The following is a 17,911-nucleotide window of genomic DNA, read 5'->3' as shown; positions in this document are numbered from 1 at the left end:
ACCCTTCATTCCCTTGCAGATGTACAGTAAACTCATCTTAAATACACACTGATATCTGGTTAATTCATAGGAAGACACCACCACCCCTCCCCCTCTTAGTCGTTGACTCTGGTCAGAAGCCCAAGAAGTCATCCTCAAATGGGCTGACAGTGTTGGGAGTGTTTCCATTGGTGCCATCCCAGTCTGGTTCAATGAGCCAATCTTGGGGGGTCACCCCAATGTCCAGGACCTGGGGGTTAGTACGTGACACTGCCAGTCTGAGGGAAAGAGAAACAACCGTCAACCGTCAACAACAGCTCCCCTTTAAAAGAATGCAAGCAAGCAGAAATTCTTCTATTTTGGTGTGAACCAATCCCATGAAAAGACCAAAACCAGTAATGTACAGGTCTGTTTCTTAATACTCAAATAAAGAGCTTTTTAAAAAAAAAAAAAATTAAAAAACAGCAGCTTTTGGTTACAAAAGACAAAATAATCCTGAACAAATCCACTAAAACATTTGGAAACAGCTCAATTCATCACTGCTTTTGGTCTCTTTAAAATGGGACCAATGAGTTCAACACAGCCCTGATTGTTGACAGAGTTGCGCTGAATATGGTCTCAACCAAGCAAAAACAAAACCTCTGCCTGGAAACTGGAATTAGATTGAACAGAGCTGGGATTAAAAGTAAACTGATATTTCCATATTGAGGCAGAAAAAGAAGGAAATTCCCTTCAACCTCCATCAGAATGAAGTGAAATAAAATAGAAGAACCAAGAAGGCATCAGCAGCTCATGTAAACAGTAAAAACTAGCCGTCATTCTGTTTCCTACTCTTATCCTCTCGACCCTCAGGGCTTAATAGCAAGCAGAGCTGTTTCGACTCCCAGCATTCAGTTTTCTGCTGATTTTAATTCACTGCAGCTCAGCCTCTCAGACTCGTTTACGTAACTACACCCTCAGTCTGCTCTGATATGTCTGAAACATCCCTTTCTCTCTGGGATAACAATGTCTGCAGAGTCTGGGTAGAGGTCAGTGGGATTACTTCACATTCACTTCATTTGAGCTGCGGGATAAACGGTGTTGATCCGTAAATGAGTTCAAGTGACCCACTGCTCCACTTTCAGACACGGGAACTGCTGGACAAAAGCCCCGCTGTGTGGAGTGGAGTCGCACCATCCCCACCGCTTCAGCCAAAACACACACTACACATCACAGAGGAGGGTTATCAGACAGACACAGTCATGTTTGTGGTGATGATGAAATGGGTTGAGATAATAACATTTTTCATTTTGACTGAAATTCAATACATCGAATCAAACACAAAATCCATCGACAACAAAGGCATCTGACAGGAAATAAAAGACGGAGGAGGTTGTGTTACCCCGAGTGACTCGCGTCTCTGACCTGTAATCTGGGTTTTCAGGTTTGGAGGTGATTGAATGAAATGGACTGATGTCAGGTTAGTAACTGGGACTACCACTCTATGTAAGGCTTGTGATAACAATTGCTCAACTTTACCTGGAAATGAACCATAGCTATCCAGAGCACAGCTGGAGACACAAACACACAGCAGATTGAGGACAATTTAAAGTTCAGCTATGAAATCATTTCTCACCAACTGTCAAACCTCTACTGAGATTATCCCTTCATTTATATTTTTATATTGTCAGAGAACGGAGGGTTTGCGGTCTGCAGTACACTGAAATCACCAGTAAGTGGCGACATAGAGCCAAGCAGTACAAGTAGGAACTACAGTACAGAGGTAGAGGCAGATTTTGTGTTTTGGGGATGTTTTATTGGGAACAGGGATCAAAGAAAATCACCTAGGATTAATTTCAGATTATTTTAAGACTTTAGAATCAAATATCTCACCTGGAGAAGGCTTCATCCAAACCATCTTCTATTTTCTGCAAGAAAAGCAATCAGTCCTTAACATTAACTCAGGGAAAAGCATGTAATATGTGTGTGGTGCTGGCACAAACAGGGGAAATTTAAAGCAAATCTTTCCAAAAGCTGGAGATCCAAACTGAGTCGGGAAAAATCCAACTCTCAAACTGAGGATGGTCAACATCGGAGTATGAAAGAAAGGGTCATTTGTAAGAGATTCACAGTCAACACAGACAAAGCGAGAGGACGGACTCACCCAGGCAGGATTGTTGTTGGACTCGGAGGTCTGTCTGTGGTTATCCAGCTGATCCTCTCCGATGTTTCCATTGGTCTCCACTGCCACATTCACACTCTTCTCCAAATCCAACAACATATCTGTAGCCACATCTAATAGAAAAGAGATGGAATGACAACTGATTGGTGTTATAATAACAGATCAGAGCAAGACACAGTGCAGCCTCCACACCAGGATGAAGTGACAAGAGGGAGCAGTTAAAAATGATGATGGGGCAGACCATCGTGCCATGTCTGTTTCTGCATCTCTGTGGCAATATAATGTTAAAGCATGCAAAGGTTTTCCATGTCCTTTTATGTCTATAGCCATGAATAAATTGGTTTCACAGTTAGTTAGATTTTAGTTGAAATTGGTTACAATAAATTGTTTCACAAACTGTGCTGCATTGAGCCATGTAATATCTGTGAAAGGCTAAATGCCAACGTCACAAACCTCCAGTTTCAAAAGCAAGGATTACATTCTCACAGGAACAGAGAGGCCAGACGTCTATTAAGCCTGTGTGTCTGCGGGAATATAACTCTTTGACCATGGGACTACAGGCGTAAAATAATTATTTTAACCAGTAAGGGCTGACGAATAAAAGCCTGAAGCACCACATACCCTCTACTGTGAAAAACAAAAAAGGCAGATGTGCCATGGAGGTTTATTTCCCAGCTGATCACGTTCTGTGAACAGTACGTAGAACTAAAGCTGAAAACTTTAGGCCACACAACATGGCTTGTGCTCACAAACTGGACCAATCACCTGTATGTGCTGCCTGAAAGTACAAACACGGGGCCAAAGCCCCTCGTAAAGTTTGTTGTGAGCATAGAGGGTGTTTCTTTAACACCCACAATGAAATTCTGTGGGGAAATTTAAGAATTTTACAAACTGGATAAAATGATGAGCACCACATGTCAGTGAGATTATAAAAAATGACCAGAGGCCTGTGCTACAAAGCAGAATTTTGTCTTATCTAGGAAACTGGGTTACCTGGACATCGCTATGGTAACTTATGCTGCAAACCTACCCTGCTCTCACATTAGAGATCAACAAGTATGAAATCACCTACTGACCAATCAAGCTTCAGAAAATAGTGGATCCCTCAGACCTCTGTGTACGAACAGTAGGAGGGTCTAAAGTTTTAATACTGCCTGAAGTCTGTTTTCCACATGAGCATCAGTAATAAATATAATAAATATAAATTACTGGAGATGGACCGATCCGATATTACGTATCCGTATCGGTCCGATACTGACGTAAATTACTGGATCGGATATCGGAGAGAAATAAAAAAAAAAAAAAAATGTAATCCGATCCATTAAATATAAAAAAAGCACCTCACAAAACTTGCGACACGGCGTAACTCGGCTCATAACCGTAGCATGTCGGAGCAGTGTGATAGAGCAGCTGTGTGTATTTGAAGCCTGCTACCAAACCAGCATTTCATCTCTGAGAAGGTTATCCCAGAGATAAGTAAAGCAAGTGTGTAAGTTCATCTCTGAATGTTTGTAAAGCATTCCCGCGTTAAGCTTAACAACCAATACCTGGAGCGACTGCCTCTTCTTGCTGCTACTTCAATCATGAAACTGCTTAATGATCAGCTGATCGGCTTTTCTGTCACGACTCCGTCTCTCTTGTTTGTTTATTGCCCACTTCGCGCCAGAAAGAGGAAACCAGCGGCTGAACAACAGCAGCACGTTTAAGCTTGATAAGCTGTTGTTAGAATTTATTTAATATTACTTTGTACACCAGGATCTTTTTCTATGCAGCTGACGGCTGGTAACTGTCCAGGGGAGGATCTAGCAAAGTTTAGCCAGGGGGGCCGATAGGGCATGAACAGGGAAGAGGGGGCACAAAGACATACTTTTCTTTCTTATTCTCATTTAAAATGTCTAGCTTTTAATCAATAATTATCTGAATCTTACACCCAAAGTCCATTACTGTATATAATAACTGTTAAGTCTAATATACCCTAGTAAGCTATATTACTTTTTCCTTTGGGAAGATACCATCTGTGCAGTCTGCAGTTCTGTTGAAGGAAGATGTTGAATCTATTTAATTATTTTTCAAAAATAATTTCTTTCTGTGCATTTTTTTTTTTTTTCACACTGCATCAAATTAAAGTTGATTACGTCGATTAAGCATCATGAGGTGGAGGTTGGGGGGTGGTTCCCTATTTTTTTTTTTTGCTGGGAGTTTGCAACCCTATTAGTTAGGTTGCTTAAGATTTCTGCTAAGTACTCTTTAAAATACCAGAATAGGGAGGATGGAGCAGGTTTAAGTTTATTAGATTGATCAGTATTACTGAACTATGAAATATTTTGGGTGCAGTGTATTTTTTTTTTTTTTTTTTTTTTTTTTTTTTTTACATACAGGTATAACAGAATAGCTTTAGTGTTGTTGTTTATTTAAACTTGAGTATGAACTTATACAAAATGCAGCAAGATATTAAAAAAACTGTTTTATTGATTAAAAAACACTATATCGGATTCATATCGGTATCGGCACATATCCAAATTTATGATATCGGTATCGGACATAAAAAAGTGGTATCGTCCCATTTCTATAAATTACTAGATGAAATTTTATGCTTTCATTTTGCAACCAAAAAAGATAAAGAAAACAACTTTGCCAAGTTCCTTTTTTGGTTTTTGACACCATTTGTGAATGACTACATAACACAAATGACCTCATGTGGCTACAGCTCCTTTATGCTTTGCATCTTGTTTTTTTTTTTACCTGTCCCTTTCAAACTCCCAAAGCTGTTCGATCTCTCTGAATGAGAACTGCTGCTAGCCTCTCCAGCGGACCCAGACTTTGCTCTCTTCCCTTTCTCTAAAAATCAGATAAGAGGAAACAACACAAGCAGGTCAGGACCTGTTTACAGCACATATCAACATATTTGGTGAAACAAGGACAAACACAGACAGTCTCTTGATAAAAACAACCCCTCCACAGACGGTGCCTATACGCGTGTCATTTCCAGGACTTGAATGGAGAAGTGTGCGATGCCTACCTTCTTTGGACACCTGCCAGAGCTCGAAAGCTACTGTGAAGGCCTGGGCTACTGTTAGCGCCACAGCCTGAGCCTGGAGGACAGGAGAAAAAGACACAAACAGAGGATGAAAAACAGAGCACTAACTTAAAGAAGTCTGCTTCTCTGACTGCTGTTGACCGTCCAAGAAAACTTTGCATGACCATCAAGATAGAACATGTAGTTTACAACACTAAATGCTTTATCTCAGGTAACAAAGTTATATTTATAACATGGACAGCTGTAAAAATGGTTATAAAATGTTGCCATTCAACAGTAATGCTTTATATTTATATGACTGAAAGGTGTGAGTACAAAAAAGGATAGCTCTTGATCTCTGTCCACAGTCCGTCGTCACTGTCACATAAAAGAAAAAAGGTCACTTTGGGGCTTTAAGTCAAATAATTAATTATTATTTGATTGAATTGCAGACTTTCAGCTTAAATTCAAGGGGTTTAACTGCATGACAATCAACTGTCCAATTACTTTTAAGCCTCTGGAAATGGGGGACTGAATAAAAATGGCTGCAACTGCTGAGCCGTTAATGGAAACTTTTATTAAACCCCTGAAAAGGTGACAGTCTGCACTTCAATCACACTTTACTTCAATCATATTTTGATTATTTCTTTTAAAAATCAAACAATGTATAGAGGAAAAACTACAAAAATGTGTCTTTGTTCAGCACATTATTAACCTCATAAGCTCGCTTTCACTTTAATTTCCCTGCTTTAGTTGGTTTTTTAAAGTGGTCCTCATATACTTCTCTTTATTATTATCTTTTTTAGTTTAAGACCAGCAGTTTTTTTCCAACTTTATGTCATTGTCATGTCATTTTTTTAAAAAAGGTATTATTTTGAACTATGAGTCTTGAAGCACTCCTCTCATTGAGTAGAGGACACAGAGAGGTCATCCCAAATCTCTTCAGAACCCCACTGGTAGATAGAGGAGCACATATTAAGGAAGCAGAGTATTCTCATGTTATCCTGGGAGAAAAAAAAAGAGTGGAGTGAGGAAGCAAGTAAGATGAGAGGAAAAGTGCCCTTCTGTTTTCAACACCAAGGAAAAGACAGGAAGACGACAGGAGCTTAACTTCTAGGATTTCCTCTTCGGGATGAAGAGGAAGAGCTATGGTGACAGCAAGACACTCGAGAGAGCCAGTTACAGGACGAATGACGGCTGAATGTGGGTCATTACATCATCAGGAAGGTAATGATCCCCCACAGCCACAGAGGAAGATATGCTAAATATTTGAGTTATTGAGAAACTTTGAATTTAAACTGAAAAGTTAAAAAGTTTGGACACACCTTCTCATTTAATGTTTTTTCTTAATTTTTACTACTTTCTCCATTTTAGATGCAAACTGAAGACATCAAATATATGAAGCCACATATATGGTATCATGTAGCAAAGAAAAAAAATATATAAATAACTTTAAACATGTCTTTTATTTTAGAGTCCTCGAAGCAGCCACCCTTCGCTTTGTTGACGGTGCAAACATTTGGCCTTCATGATGTAGTCACCTGAAATGGTTTTCACCTCACAGGTGTGCCATGTCAGGGTTCATTTGTGGAATTTCTTGCCTTCTTTATGGGGTTGGGAACCAATCAGCTAGAGAAGTGAAAGTCCATCATTACTTTAAGCACTGAAGGTCAGTCAGCCTGGAATATTGCTAAAACTTTCAATGTGTGCAGTCGCAAAAATCATCAACCAAGCACGACAATGAAACTAGTTCACATGATGACCGCCCAGCCCAGAATAAATTTATCTGAGTCACCAGCCTCAGAAATCACAAGTTAACAGCCACTCAGATTAGGGCCCAGATAAATGCCACACAAAGATCCAGCAGCAGACACATCTCTACATCAACTGCTCAGAGAAGACTGCACAAATCAGGCCTTTGTGTTCAAATAGCTACTAAGAAACCACGACTAAGGAAAAGCAACAAGCAGAGGAGATTTGTTTGGTCCAAGAAACACAAGGAGTGGACATTAGACCAGTGGAAATCTGTGCTTTTGTCTGATGAGTCCAAATTTGAGATCTTTGGTTCCACCTGCAGTGTCTTTGTGCAAAGCAGAAAAGGTGAATGGATGATCTCTACATGAAAGGTTCCCACCATGAAACATGGAGGAGGAGGTGTGATGGTGTGGGGGTGCTTTGCTGCTGACAGTGTTGTGGGATTTATTCAAAATTGAAGGCACACTGAAGCAGCATGGCTACCACAGCATCCATGCCATCCCATCCAGTTTGCGCTGAGTTGGACCACCACTTATCTTTCAACAGGACAATGACCCCAAACACACCTCCAGGCTGAGTAAGGTCTATTTAACCAAGAAGGAGAGTGATGGAGTGCTGCACCAGATGGCCTCCACGGTCACCTGACCTAAACCCAGTTGAGATGGTTTGGGATGAGATGGAGCGCAGAGTGATGGCAAAGGGGCCAACAAGTGCTCAGCATCTCTGGCAAATCCTTCAAGACTGTTGGAAAACCATTTCAGATGACTGGTAGTGTACGTGCTCTAAACTCACCACTTTCCTCTTTGAGCAGAGGTAGGCGTTGCACTCCAGGGTTCCATTCAGGGTGTTTTGTGCGATATAAGCAAAGACTTTATCGTGTAGTTTATCCACCGTGCAGTAGGATATCCTGCAGACCAGAGACAACAGGTTAGACAAACAGCGTACAGAGATCCAACGCTTTTTTTTTTGACAGCACAAATACGCTCAAACTTTCCAGAAGCAAGAATGAGATTTACACAGAAAGACTAAAGAAAAAAAAAAAAAACAGTTGAAGACGGATTGACCTGCCGTGTTAGTATGTTTTTGTCAAAGATTAATACAATGTTGATTTTTTTAAAAATGAGTAAACACTGGCAACCCCTCAGCCTCCTAGTACACACCCCTATACTGGACCTTTAGGTCACGGTACCGACACTGGAACCCGTCTGAGACTTTCATATGTGACTTTTTGGTTTCAATGACACCCACCAAGGAGAATCTATTTCAAATTACTTAAGTGATGAAATAAAATTACAAAACCAGTCATTCTACACATACCTGTATATGGACACGTTTTCCAGGAGTTTATTTGTTGAGCTGTCATGTAGGACAATTCCCTGAGGAGAAACCTTAAGAGTGACCTTCTGAGGTTTCTTCCCACTGGCTTTAGCCTGTCATGGGGAAAATAACGCAGCGGAAACTGATGATTGTTTTATGACCGAAATGCAAAACGTCCGCACACTGCTTACATACTACTCAGCTCTTCTACAATGTCTATTTCCGGTGGTACGCTAGAGACAACATTGTACATTATTAATCACCAGACACTTTCAAAAAACCCTACATTTACTATTTATCAGGATTTAGTGCGAGGATGTATGGAAACAGGCACAGTAAGATACAGAGAGCAGCTTTAAACTAAATTTGATCCAGAGTTTATAAACATGCAGACGGTGGTGAGGACATGATGAAAGCCTTAATGTCAGTATGTTTGTGAAATTTAAGAGAGCTTAACAATTTTAAGAAAAAAATAATGATAATAATTAAAGTGGTAGTCTTAAAAGCCACTGGATTGTTTTTCTTACACTGCTGTTGTTGATTTTGGCAGGAAATCAAAGCAGAGCAGTCAAAAGTGGAGATAAAGTAAACTGTGAATGAGCGATCTCTGACCGTGGCAACAATCCTCTTTACAGCAGCTGCTGACAGCTCCTCTCCTTTGGGTTGGTCCACCAGTGTCATGCCAAGATGTCGAAGATTAAAGGTCATGCCCTCTAAGATTGTCTCCCGCGTGTCTGTCCAGTTCTCTGGGAGCTCTGCGGAGAAGAGCGGGAGCGGCCGATACTCTGATCAACTGTAACGACGTTCTTGTCAAACATCAAGCGTTGCAAACATCAAATATTTATCTGCTTTTTCCCAGGGTTCATGTTCCAAAATAAATAAGGCTCGTGCAACATTCAAAGACTTTGAGAAAAACACAAATCAGAAGAAATGTAAACAGTCTGTGTTGAACTTAGAGTTGGCCCACTTCATGTGCTCCCTCGCTGAAGAGGAAAGGCAAAACAGGGTATCTAGGTCAGAGGTGCTGAGGCGTAAAGTAAATATTTCATCTTCCAAATAGCTTATAGGGCTCGACAATAAAAAACATGAAGAGTTTGGAGCAAGTTGTACATGCACTGTGACACGCTGTGATAAGAGGAAAGCGTGGTAACATCAGCGATCTCTCCAACAGCATGAATCATGTGTCGTTCTCAAAGTGCATTACTGTCTCCATTTTTAAAATTTCCCTGAAAAAGACTGTTTAAAGTGTAACTACTGAAGGAACAGCTTCTACCTCTGTGTGATTTCTTATCAGGTTTTGTGTGGCGCTGGCCGACCCTGAACCTGTAATACTGTTTGCACTTTCATCAGAGAAAAAAAAAAAAAAAAGGGGGGGGGGGGGGGGGGGTGAAGGAAGGGGGAAAAAACTCAATCCACCATTATTACCTAGAATTTCACCCTCCTAACCTTTCCCTCCTCTGGGATGTAGTACATACCACACAGTCATGCTGGTACATATTCACACACATACATTTTGAATGCAGACTACACAAACTGGACCAAGAGATCTTAAGATCTTAAAGTCTTAGAAGGAAACTCAATGTGATTTTCCGTCACATGTACACTGTTATAAAAACAGGTGTTCATATTAACACAGCCAAAGCACGTGTGAAAGCGTCAGATATCATCATCATCGTTATCATCAGGCCGTTATTTATAGTAACAATATCGGCTACAAAATAATCAAACAAAGCGTTTAAGTACAGGGACTGCAGAGCATCATTAGCTGGAGTTTATGTTAACAGTGCCAAGAGATCCAAAGTTGGGAAAGCAGAATCACGCCTGAGACAAAAGGCACTGGTGGCCACCATGGTGATAAGTAGAGTAAATTTGGGTTAACTAGTTCCCACTTCAGACCCACGTCAACAAAGCAAAACTCAAGGAGGAACACCACAGACTCTAGGAAGACATCCTAGCAGGTGTAGAGGAAGAGGAAATTGGCAGAACACTGGGGCTCTGGCAACGAGGAGCATGAACAAGATGGGAGGTATCCTGCAGTACAGGATCACCTGGGGAAACATCATGCATGCAGACTTAAAGTGGGTCCTGTTCCTGGTGCAGGCAGTGTATGAAGTTTGGTGAAAGAGTGAGACACCCTCCTGCACCCTTTGCTCTGGAAGAGGCTCTTTGGAACATCTTCTCAGCAGCTGCCCAAAGGCTCTGGGGGATAGCAATACCAAGGTGCTGAAGGCAGAGGCAGGTAGCCTCAGTCATCAATACCAGCAAACACCATCAAGTCAAGTCGATTTGTGTAAGCAACTAAAGCTGTCAGGGCACGCTGTCAAAATATCACTTAATCATCACCTCTGAGGCCTCAAAACAGCTGGAACACAGGCTAGAGGACGTTCCAAGAGCAGACAGAAGACACTGTTTGTTTATTTATTTATTTTACCTTGTGCTTTTGTTTTCTTATTTTTCTTCGTATTCATTGTTCTTTAATGTATTTTATTCTATTGTTAAGTGAAAGTTTGAAAGGCGCTTTCAAATAAAAATTGATTATTATTACTTTTCAGCATGCCTACTCTGTAACGTTCCTGACGCAATTGGTTGTTATAAGAGTGGCCAAGAGGAGGCCTATTCAATCTATGTGTAAAGCAGCTGATCATATGAAGAACGCTCCCAATCTTTTACGTCACACAGAGCTAAGTGTAGAAAGAAAAACTGAGCTTGTACAAACGCTGACCCTATTTAACATGAGCGTCCATCACTGTCAGAAAACAATAATATACAAAAGCATAATAGGCCACCTGGAAATAGCTGAAAACAAATTAAATTTTCATAACAAATAAGTTCAGCTTCTCTTTTGGTAAACATTTCATGTTTCGCTCATTTTATGAGAGAAGTGGAATCAGAGTCTTTGAAACCTATGTTGAAATGTAACCAGGTCAAAAAGTCTACAACACACTGATTACTGAGAAAATCCTTTCTCAGTATCCACGACTGCCTCCTATAAATGTGTTACATTAAGTAATAAATTATAGTGAGTGGAAAACGTAACAAATGTAATGCTAGTAACTGCAGATATTAATGTTTTCCATTTTAGACATCAAAACATTTAATTTACACAAAGAAGAAATGGATCCTTTTAGTGGTTCACTGACGCAGGTTTCAGTGCATGTTTTCCACTGACAGTGTTGGAGAGCTAATATTGAGCTTGTAATAAAGAACCTGTTCTGGTTTTCAGTTTGTTTCACCAGCAGCAGAGACTGTACCAGGCACCAATCAGCCCAAGAATGCAGAAGGCTTTGACGATAAAAGGTCAGCAACCGTTATACGTCAAAGGAAACAGCTGTGTGCACGAGTCAACTGAGAACAAGAAAAACCAGGTGACCTGCTACTAACATCACACCCGTATGTGGCAAATAATCACTTACTGGTTTCTCACTGTAGTATTGGGGGAAGTGTCTTGGTATAATGTGAGAAAGATAAGAAAAAGAGGAGAAAAAATTGGAAGACAAAGCCTCAGTTTTCAGCTCTATAGATATCCATTACATCCAACACTGATGGATGAGTAGCCATTTAATTTGTCAGAGTGCAAAATAACTCTTAGTTGCAAACTGTGACAACAATGGTGCTGATCCAGAAAGGTCCAACTGACAGGCAATTTGCATCCTGGCTGATTTGTGTGTCTACAACAAACACTGGATCACTGGGGAAACCACCAACTGTGGTCCTACAACTCTGGACTCCTCCAGTGCCAAATTATCTTTTTCTCAGCCTCTGCTGCCTTTTCACTTTCCTCCCTCCTTCACTGATCTACGCCTGCACGCCTCTCAAATTATTATGCACAGAGTCCCAAATTCACCAGAGTTTATGTTTGGGATTCTAATAATGTGGGGAAAACGTAAACACATTAGTGAGAGTGTGTCAATTTGGAAGTCTCTGCAGATGCAAAGTCGAGTAAATTAGGGGCAGAATGCATCTGAAATGTTTATCAGTGAAAGACCTGATGTGCCAAGCAAGGTCTTTAAACCTAGACAAAATAAGGTGAGATAAATTTTTAGTCCTACTGCATTCTCATCGCTTTCAGAAAAGCAATGCTTCTTCATGGTTAAAGGGGGGGGAGGGGGGGGAGGGGGGGGGGAAGCCCACTACACATTGAGGACACACCCCTCCTAATGAGTTTGTTCAGCTTCCTGTCTGTTACATTGGCCAGTTCCTAAACCAGTTACACACATTTGGCTCAAATAGTCACACACTGTTTCTCCCATAATAGGGCAGCTATGGAGAAGCATGTTCATTTGATTTTATTTTGAGAGGATCACATTGTAAAATCAGAAGGAGACGCTTCCTGTATACAACAGCAGCAGTCTGCTCTTCATACAGCAGCTAAGTGGTCACAAGCAGGATTATGATAACATATATAAATACATATTTGCTTTCCACTGTTATGATAGGTTGTACACATTTGTGTTTTATTGTGAAACTTTTTATGATTTTTACCTATGAAAAGTGCGACATAATTCTTTTAATTTAAGTACTTATATTATACAGAGAGTTTCAATCCTGAGGGTGCTGTGGAGTAGAAGTGGTTCTTGTGTATAAACTCACAGTGAAGGACAACCTTCTGATTGGTGGGCTACGCTCACATTAACAAACAGGGTTGCCTGTTGAGTGTATGAAGCAGACTTAGCCACATAGCAAGGCTTTCTTTGCATTAGCTTTGCTCAACAAAACCTAAACCCTCTATGAGAGGTAACAGGCATCACAGCGGTGGCTATCAACCTTCTCTGTGGTTCGTTAAACTTTTTTCGACAAAATGGACCAATCGGGTTCTGTCCACTTCAGTCAAGTGGAACATGAATAAAATAAAATAAAAAATTATAAGTCAGCTACTGCCTGTAAAGCTGTCATATGTTAAACCTGACTTTAAACAAGATTCTGAAAAACTGCATTCAGGTGAGATACTGTCCCAAGAAGATGTCACTTCAAACAGAAGTGTTTGACTGGCTCAACATCCATTGTTGCTTATATCTCAAACACAGTTCTGCAGTGGTCAGGTTGGCAGACTGTCATCACGAAAATTCATACATGGGAAAATATGCAATACCATTTTGAAATAAATGGGGAAAACTGTGATAAATTGATGAGACATATTTTTTTAATTTAAATTTTACATTAAAAAAGTAGTATAATACAAAAAACATCATCGAAGAGAGCATTTTTAAATTGTCTAACTATTGCAAAATAATACAGTATCATTACTTTTAGGTAAATGTGTATGACAAATATTTTAAGATTGTCAGGTAGCTTAAAAAAACAACAACAACAAAACAACAACATTACTTTCAGGCTGTAGTGTTGTGCTTCTACTGACGTTCCCATATGTTCGTTGCAGGTCAAATAGAGTGGTACAGTAGGTTGCTACTGTTTTCCATCTAGTTGATGACAGACTTTTTTCAGCTTCATTTTGAGACTTTAAGAGAAACCTAACTCTTTTTACAGACCATTAAATTGTTTATCCTGTTAAAATAACACAGTCTAGTAACATTAGTCACAGGCAGGACTGATGACGCTGGCTGTGCAGCTCTAGCATTAATGTTACTGTTTTATTACTAGCCATAGCCGCTAGCCACTACCTTAATGATAACAACATAACAGTTAAACAGCTAACGGGTAAAGTTTAGCCATTAAATATATCATAGTAGAATAAAATATAATAAAATTTAAATAATTACATAAATGTGGTGCAGAACCTGCCATAGAAGTTTGGGATTTCATGGAAGACAGACAGTAACATTGTAAAGGAAAAAGGAGCCATGGATTTTTAAATGCAAACATCACCGCTAAAAGAAATGCAACACAACTGATCAGCGCCGTTGCATTCACATCAAATGCCACATGCTGAATCTCCAACTTCAGCCTCATGGCGTTCCGGATGATTTTAATACAAGTCATATTTATTCATCAAAAAGTCCATTACAGCCAGTTTAGAGCAACCACAGAAATACAGCTGCAGAGAAAACTAGTCAGAGCTAAAGAGTGGCACCTGTTGGAGAGGATCCTGGAAAAAGGGGTCTTCAACACAAACAAATAAACTTTGGGGGTCCCCTTAACACTGTTGGCATAGGCCGTCTAAGCCAGGGCAAAAGAACAGAGAAGATGAAGTCTTAGCTAGATAAGATGAATGTATTTCTCCCAACACAAACTTATGGTGAGAAAACAGAACATGCAAAGAGGCATACAAGTGATGTGACATAGGTGGATCACAACTTTTCTATACACGGTTCATCTAAATGAATCATCCGATTACAAAAAGCTTTTTTTTTTTTTTAAAGTAATGGTCACAGAAACCTAAAATTTTAAAATACATGGCTGAATATAAAGTTTTACATACGACACTTACAATGTTCGGCAAGCACTTAAGGTGCGTCCCCCGGATGCATGGCACATGTCCAGATGATAGTCAAGCTGTCTGGAGTCACTGCAGCCACTGCTGTTGTTACTCTACCTACTGGCATCCATGGGAAACTCACGAATCCGCTCTTTCTAACAGCATGCCTTTCAATCGGCACTCTGAAATCTGATCATTCTTTTTGATACACCCTGTACTAAAGGCAAGCGAGTACCAATGACAGAGAAGGTTACTGGTGATTGACATATGACAGGTTAACAAATATAATAGAGTACCTAAAAACAAAAATCAACAGCGAGAACGCAATGCATGCTGAGTTAATCAATTCCTCTATTGACACCCTTTTAGCCTATAGAATAATAATAAAAAAAAAACAAAAACAAAAAAACATCACGGCAGCAGCTGAACTACCAGTATCCTAAAACCAACTGGTGAAGTCACAGTAACTATGACCATCTTTTTATGTACAGTTTGTAATACAGTCTCATTAATGGAAATGATGCCTGGGTCCTCAGGTGCTCGAGCCCTGTACTGCATTCACCTGACCCAAAGTAATCCCTACCCCGAGTACATGGAAATGTAGGACGATTCTGATGAAGGCAACGTCAGACCTAAAAATCCAGCATGAATGATATGGGTCAGTGCTGGTGAAGAATGCGTGCCCTGCAGCCAGGTAATCTATGACCAAACTTCAATACTCTACTTCTACGACAAGTGGGTCAGTAGCCACATTTACAGGAAGCCATTAATTCCACGAACAATCAGAATAGCCCACTTCCAGTCGGAACGGCTGCCACAGACATACAAACAACTCAGGCAGAAGAAACTCGCACTGTGGAAAGTGTCTGCCAGATGTAATACAGCCAGATATCACCTCTCCACTGACAGCTGGGAAGATGTAAGATTAACATCTCAGCCTCATCCATTAACGCAGTAATGTGCAGGCATAATATGGAAGTGTCCATCTCTAATTTCTGCGGCGTTGCCTTTTCCCTGGTGAGCAACTAAGGTTACACACAACAATGCAGTGTGTTTATGTTATCCACCCTGTCACTCTCTAATGTCTCTGCAGATGTGACAGTAGCCTTTCTGGAATTTAAAAAGAAAAAAGGAAAACAAAAGAGCAGCAGTATGACTTGAAGCCAACAGGGGCAGTGCACAGACTTGCCCCGCAGCATTCCTGGCTTGTCCTCTTGGTTACAGGCTGTGGACTTTTCATGCTTTGGAAGCCACACGGTCATTCCCCCCACCCCACAACTTCACAGGCAGGATCAAGTGAGATTTAGCTTACAAAGTGGCCCTTGAGTCCTACAATGGGTGCCAATTCCTTCTTAAAGGAGCTTTATGTTAATGCTGCTGCATGTGACTGCTCCTGCCCTGGCAAAGTGCTCTTCAGCAACATACAATGGGGGAAATATAAATATAATAAGATCTCGTGCTGACGATGACCTCTGAACTTCCTCTGGCAGGGTTGGCGGAAAGAGGGAGGTGGGATTATCAAGAAATCCAAAAATACCTTTTTAGTTAGCGAAACACAAAGCAAAAGAAGTAGTTGGTGTAATTCCCACCTGAGTAAAAGACCGTGAGAAACACACAAAAATCAGTCTTGAAACACGTGAATAATCCACGAGAAATGGCACAAATTAGAAATAAAACTTCTAATTAGTTTTGTTGTTGTGGTTCATTTTAAAATAACTTGAATTCCCGGAAAATTCCTGCACCATGATAAACCGCATTGCAAACAGTTACTCATCCTCCGCAGGAAGAAACCGCTGTATGTTTCCCCAGAACAGAAACACTAAGCGGGAGAAACTATTTACCTTTACCCTCCTTTGACAAACTAAAAGAGACGTAACTGCTCAAGCTAAAGAAAAAAAAAGAGATGTCAAACTCCGTCTTTACCACCCGCTGTGACAGCCGACAGCACAATACGTCGTTTGTGAAACAGAAACCAAAGTTTGGTCAAGTTAACCTATAAATGTCTTAATTAATCACTATTTGTCACAGAAAAAAAAGGTAAATTGGGTACAGGCAAAGTAAACTGCGGCTAGGCGGAATTTTAAATTTGTTGCTAACGGTAAAAAAAAAAAAAAGAAGGTATTACCTTTTATTTTTTATGTTTTTTTTTTTTATTTTCCTTTAGCTAATTTAACGAGTATTTCTTACTTCTGTGTTTGCTGGCAGTCCACGACTGTTTCGCCATACTTGGGCTCCGGATAATAGCTCTTCCAGCAGACTTGAGGGCATCCATGTCGGTGTGTTGAAGTGCAGAGAGTCGGTGAAGTTCCCCGAAGTGTTCCAGGAGAAATGTTGACCGGACTGCTGATGGGGAGAGAGGATGGACCTGTGGTGCCTTCCAGTGCACTCAGAAATCCCGGTGTTGTGTCAAAAAGTCATCGCCTGCCAAAAACTTTCCGTGTGTTTCTTATATGTAATATTTTTCCTACAAAGGGGGTTGTATATAAAATTAAAATTACCTGTTTTTCAAGTATCTTCATAACTCTGTGTTATTGTACTTACATTATAACCAATCCGGTCCCTTTTGTGCACTTAAAATATGTTTACACAACTATTGTTATATTTGTTGCAATTTCTGCTGTCCTCTTAGGCCAAAAGATATTTTTAATGTCAACGAGGTATTTTTTTTAAACTGGATAAGTCCGGCTTCTACCTTGTTACAGGAATGTTGATTGTGGCTCAAGATGACTTGATATCATTTCACAGGTTTCACATATTATAGACACAAAAACTTATATATAGAAATTTAAATACGAGCAATCATTTTTTGCACAACACTGACTTTACTACAGAGGAGTGGTGCTGCATTTGAGTTACATGGGACATTACGTGGTATCTGAAAGGATGCTAAATAAATAATTTAAAAAAGAAGAGACGATTCATATGGAAGAGCCACATAAATATGACCAAATCAGAACCTCAACTATAGCTTTCAGGACACAATTTTAAAGAATGCTCTTACAGTATAAACCCAGAATTGGCAGACTGCCCGTATAACAACTTGGTTAGCAAAATGCATTTATAAACTATACAGGCACAATAGACAGGCATGTCTGCTAATCAGTGCTAAATAACAGACAAGTAAATCTCTAGAATTTCATTCACTAAAACTGAAGCAATTACAGATTTCATTCTTGACATATCTTAAGATGATGATAAGAAGAAGTAGTTTCTGGGTTTTTTTTCTTTCCTATTTCTGTTTTCGTTGTTCCTATTTCCGCTGTGTTTTGTGTGCTTTTTCAGCGTTTTGCTTATTGCTGGTGTTTTCTTA

General features: G+C 40.0%; 1 protein-coding gene across 1 annotated transcript; it reads right to left on the bottom strand.

Annotated features, from left to right (window-relative positions):
* Nucleotides 1–22: 22 nt before the first annotated feature.
* Nucleotides 23–17,003, bottom strand: LOC309699152 (low density lipoprotein receptor adapter protein 1-B-like). Its single transcript, XM_082522032.1, has 9 exons — nucleotides 16,789–17,003; nucleotides 8,841–8,983; nucleotides 8,229–8,341; nucleotides 7,704–7,818; nucleotides 5,160–5,232; nucleotides 4,883–4,978; nucleotides 2,123–2,253; nucleotides 1,852–1,886; nucleotides 23–257 (listed from the first exon to the last, which is right to left on the bottom strand). Exons 1-9 carry the CDS (start codon nucleotides 16,871–16,873, stop codon nucleotides 113–115), a joined length of 936 nt encoding a protein of 311 aa, XP_082378158.1. The 5' UTR covers nucleotides 16,874–17,003; the 3' UTR covers nucleotides 23–112.
* Between the last annotated feature and the right edge of the window lie 908 nt (nucleotides 17,004–17,911).

This window comes from Aulonocara stuartgranti (genome assembly GCF_965226115.1).
Source record: "Aulonocara stuartgranti genome assembly, chromosome: 22".
Taxonomy (NCBI): Eukaryota; Metazoa; Chordata; class Actinopteri; order Cichliformes; family Cichlidae; genus Aulonocara; species Aulonocara stuartgranti.
This window is presented reverse-complemented; position numbering and strand designations above follow the sequence as displayed.

Bases quoted from the DNA above. Each gene is read 5' to 3' on its own strand.
- LOC309699152 (XM_082522032.1), bottom strand. From the start codon at position 16,873: ATGGATGCCCTCAAGTCTGCTGGAAGAGCTATTATCCGGAGCCCAAGT. The intron at 7,819-8,228 runs GTATGTGTAGAA...TCTGGTCTGCAG, and splicing joins GAAAACGTGTCCATATACAG to GATATCCTACTGCACGGTGG. The intron at 5,233-7,703 runs GTGAGTTTAGAG...CCTGTCCTCCAG, and splicing joins TCTGCTCAAAGAGGAAAGTG to GCTCAGGCTGTGGCGCTAAC.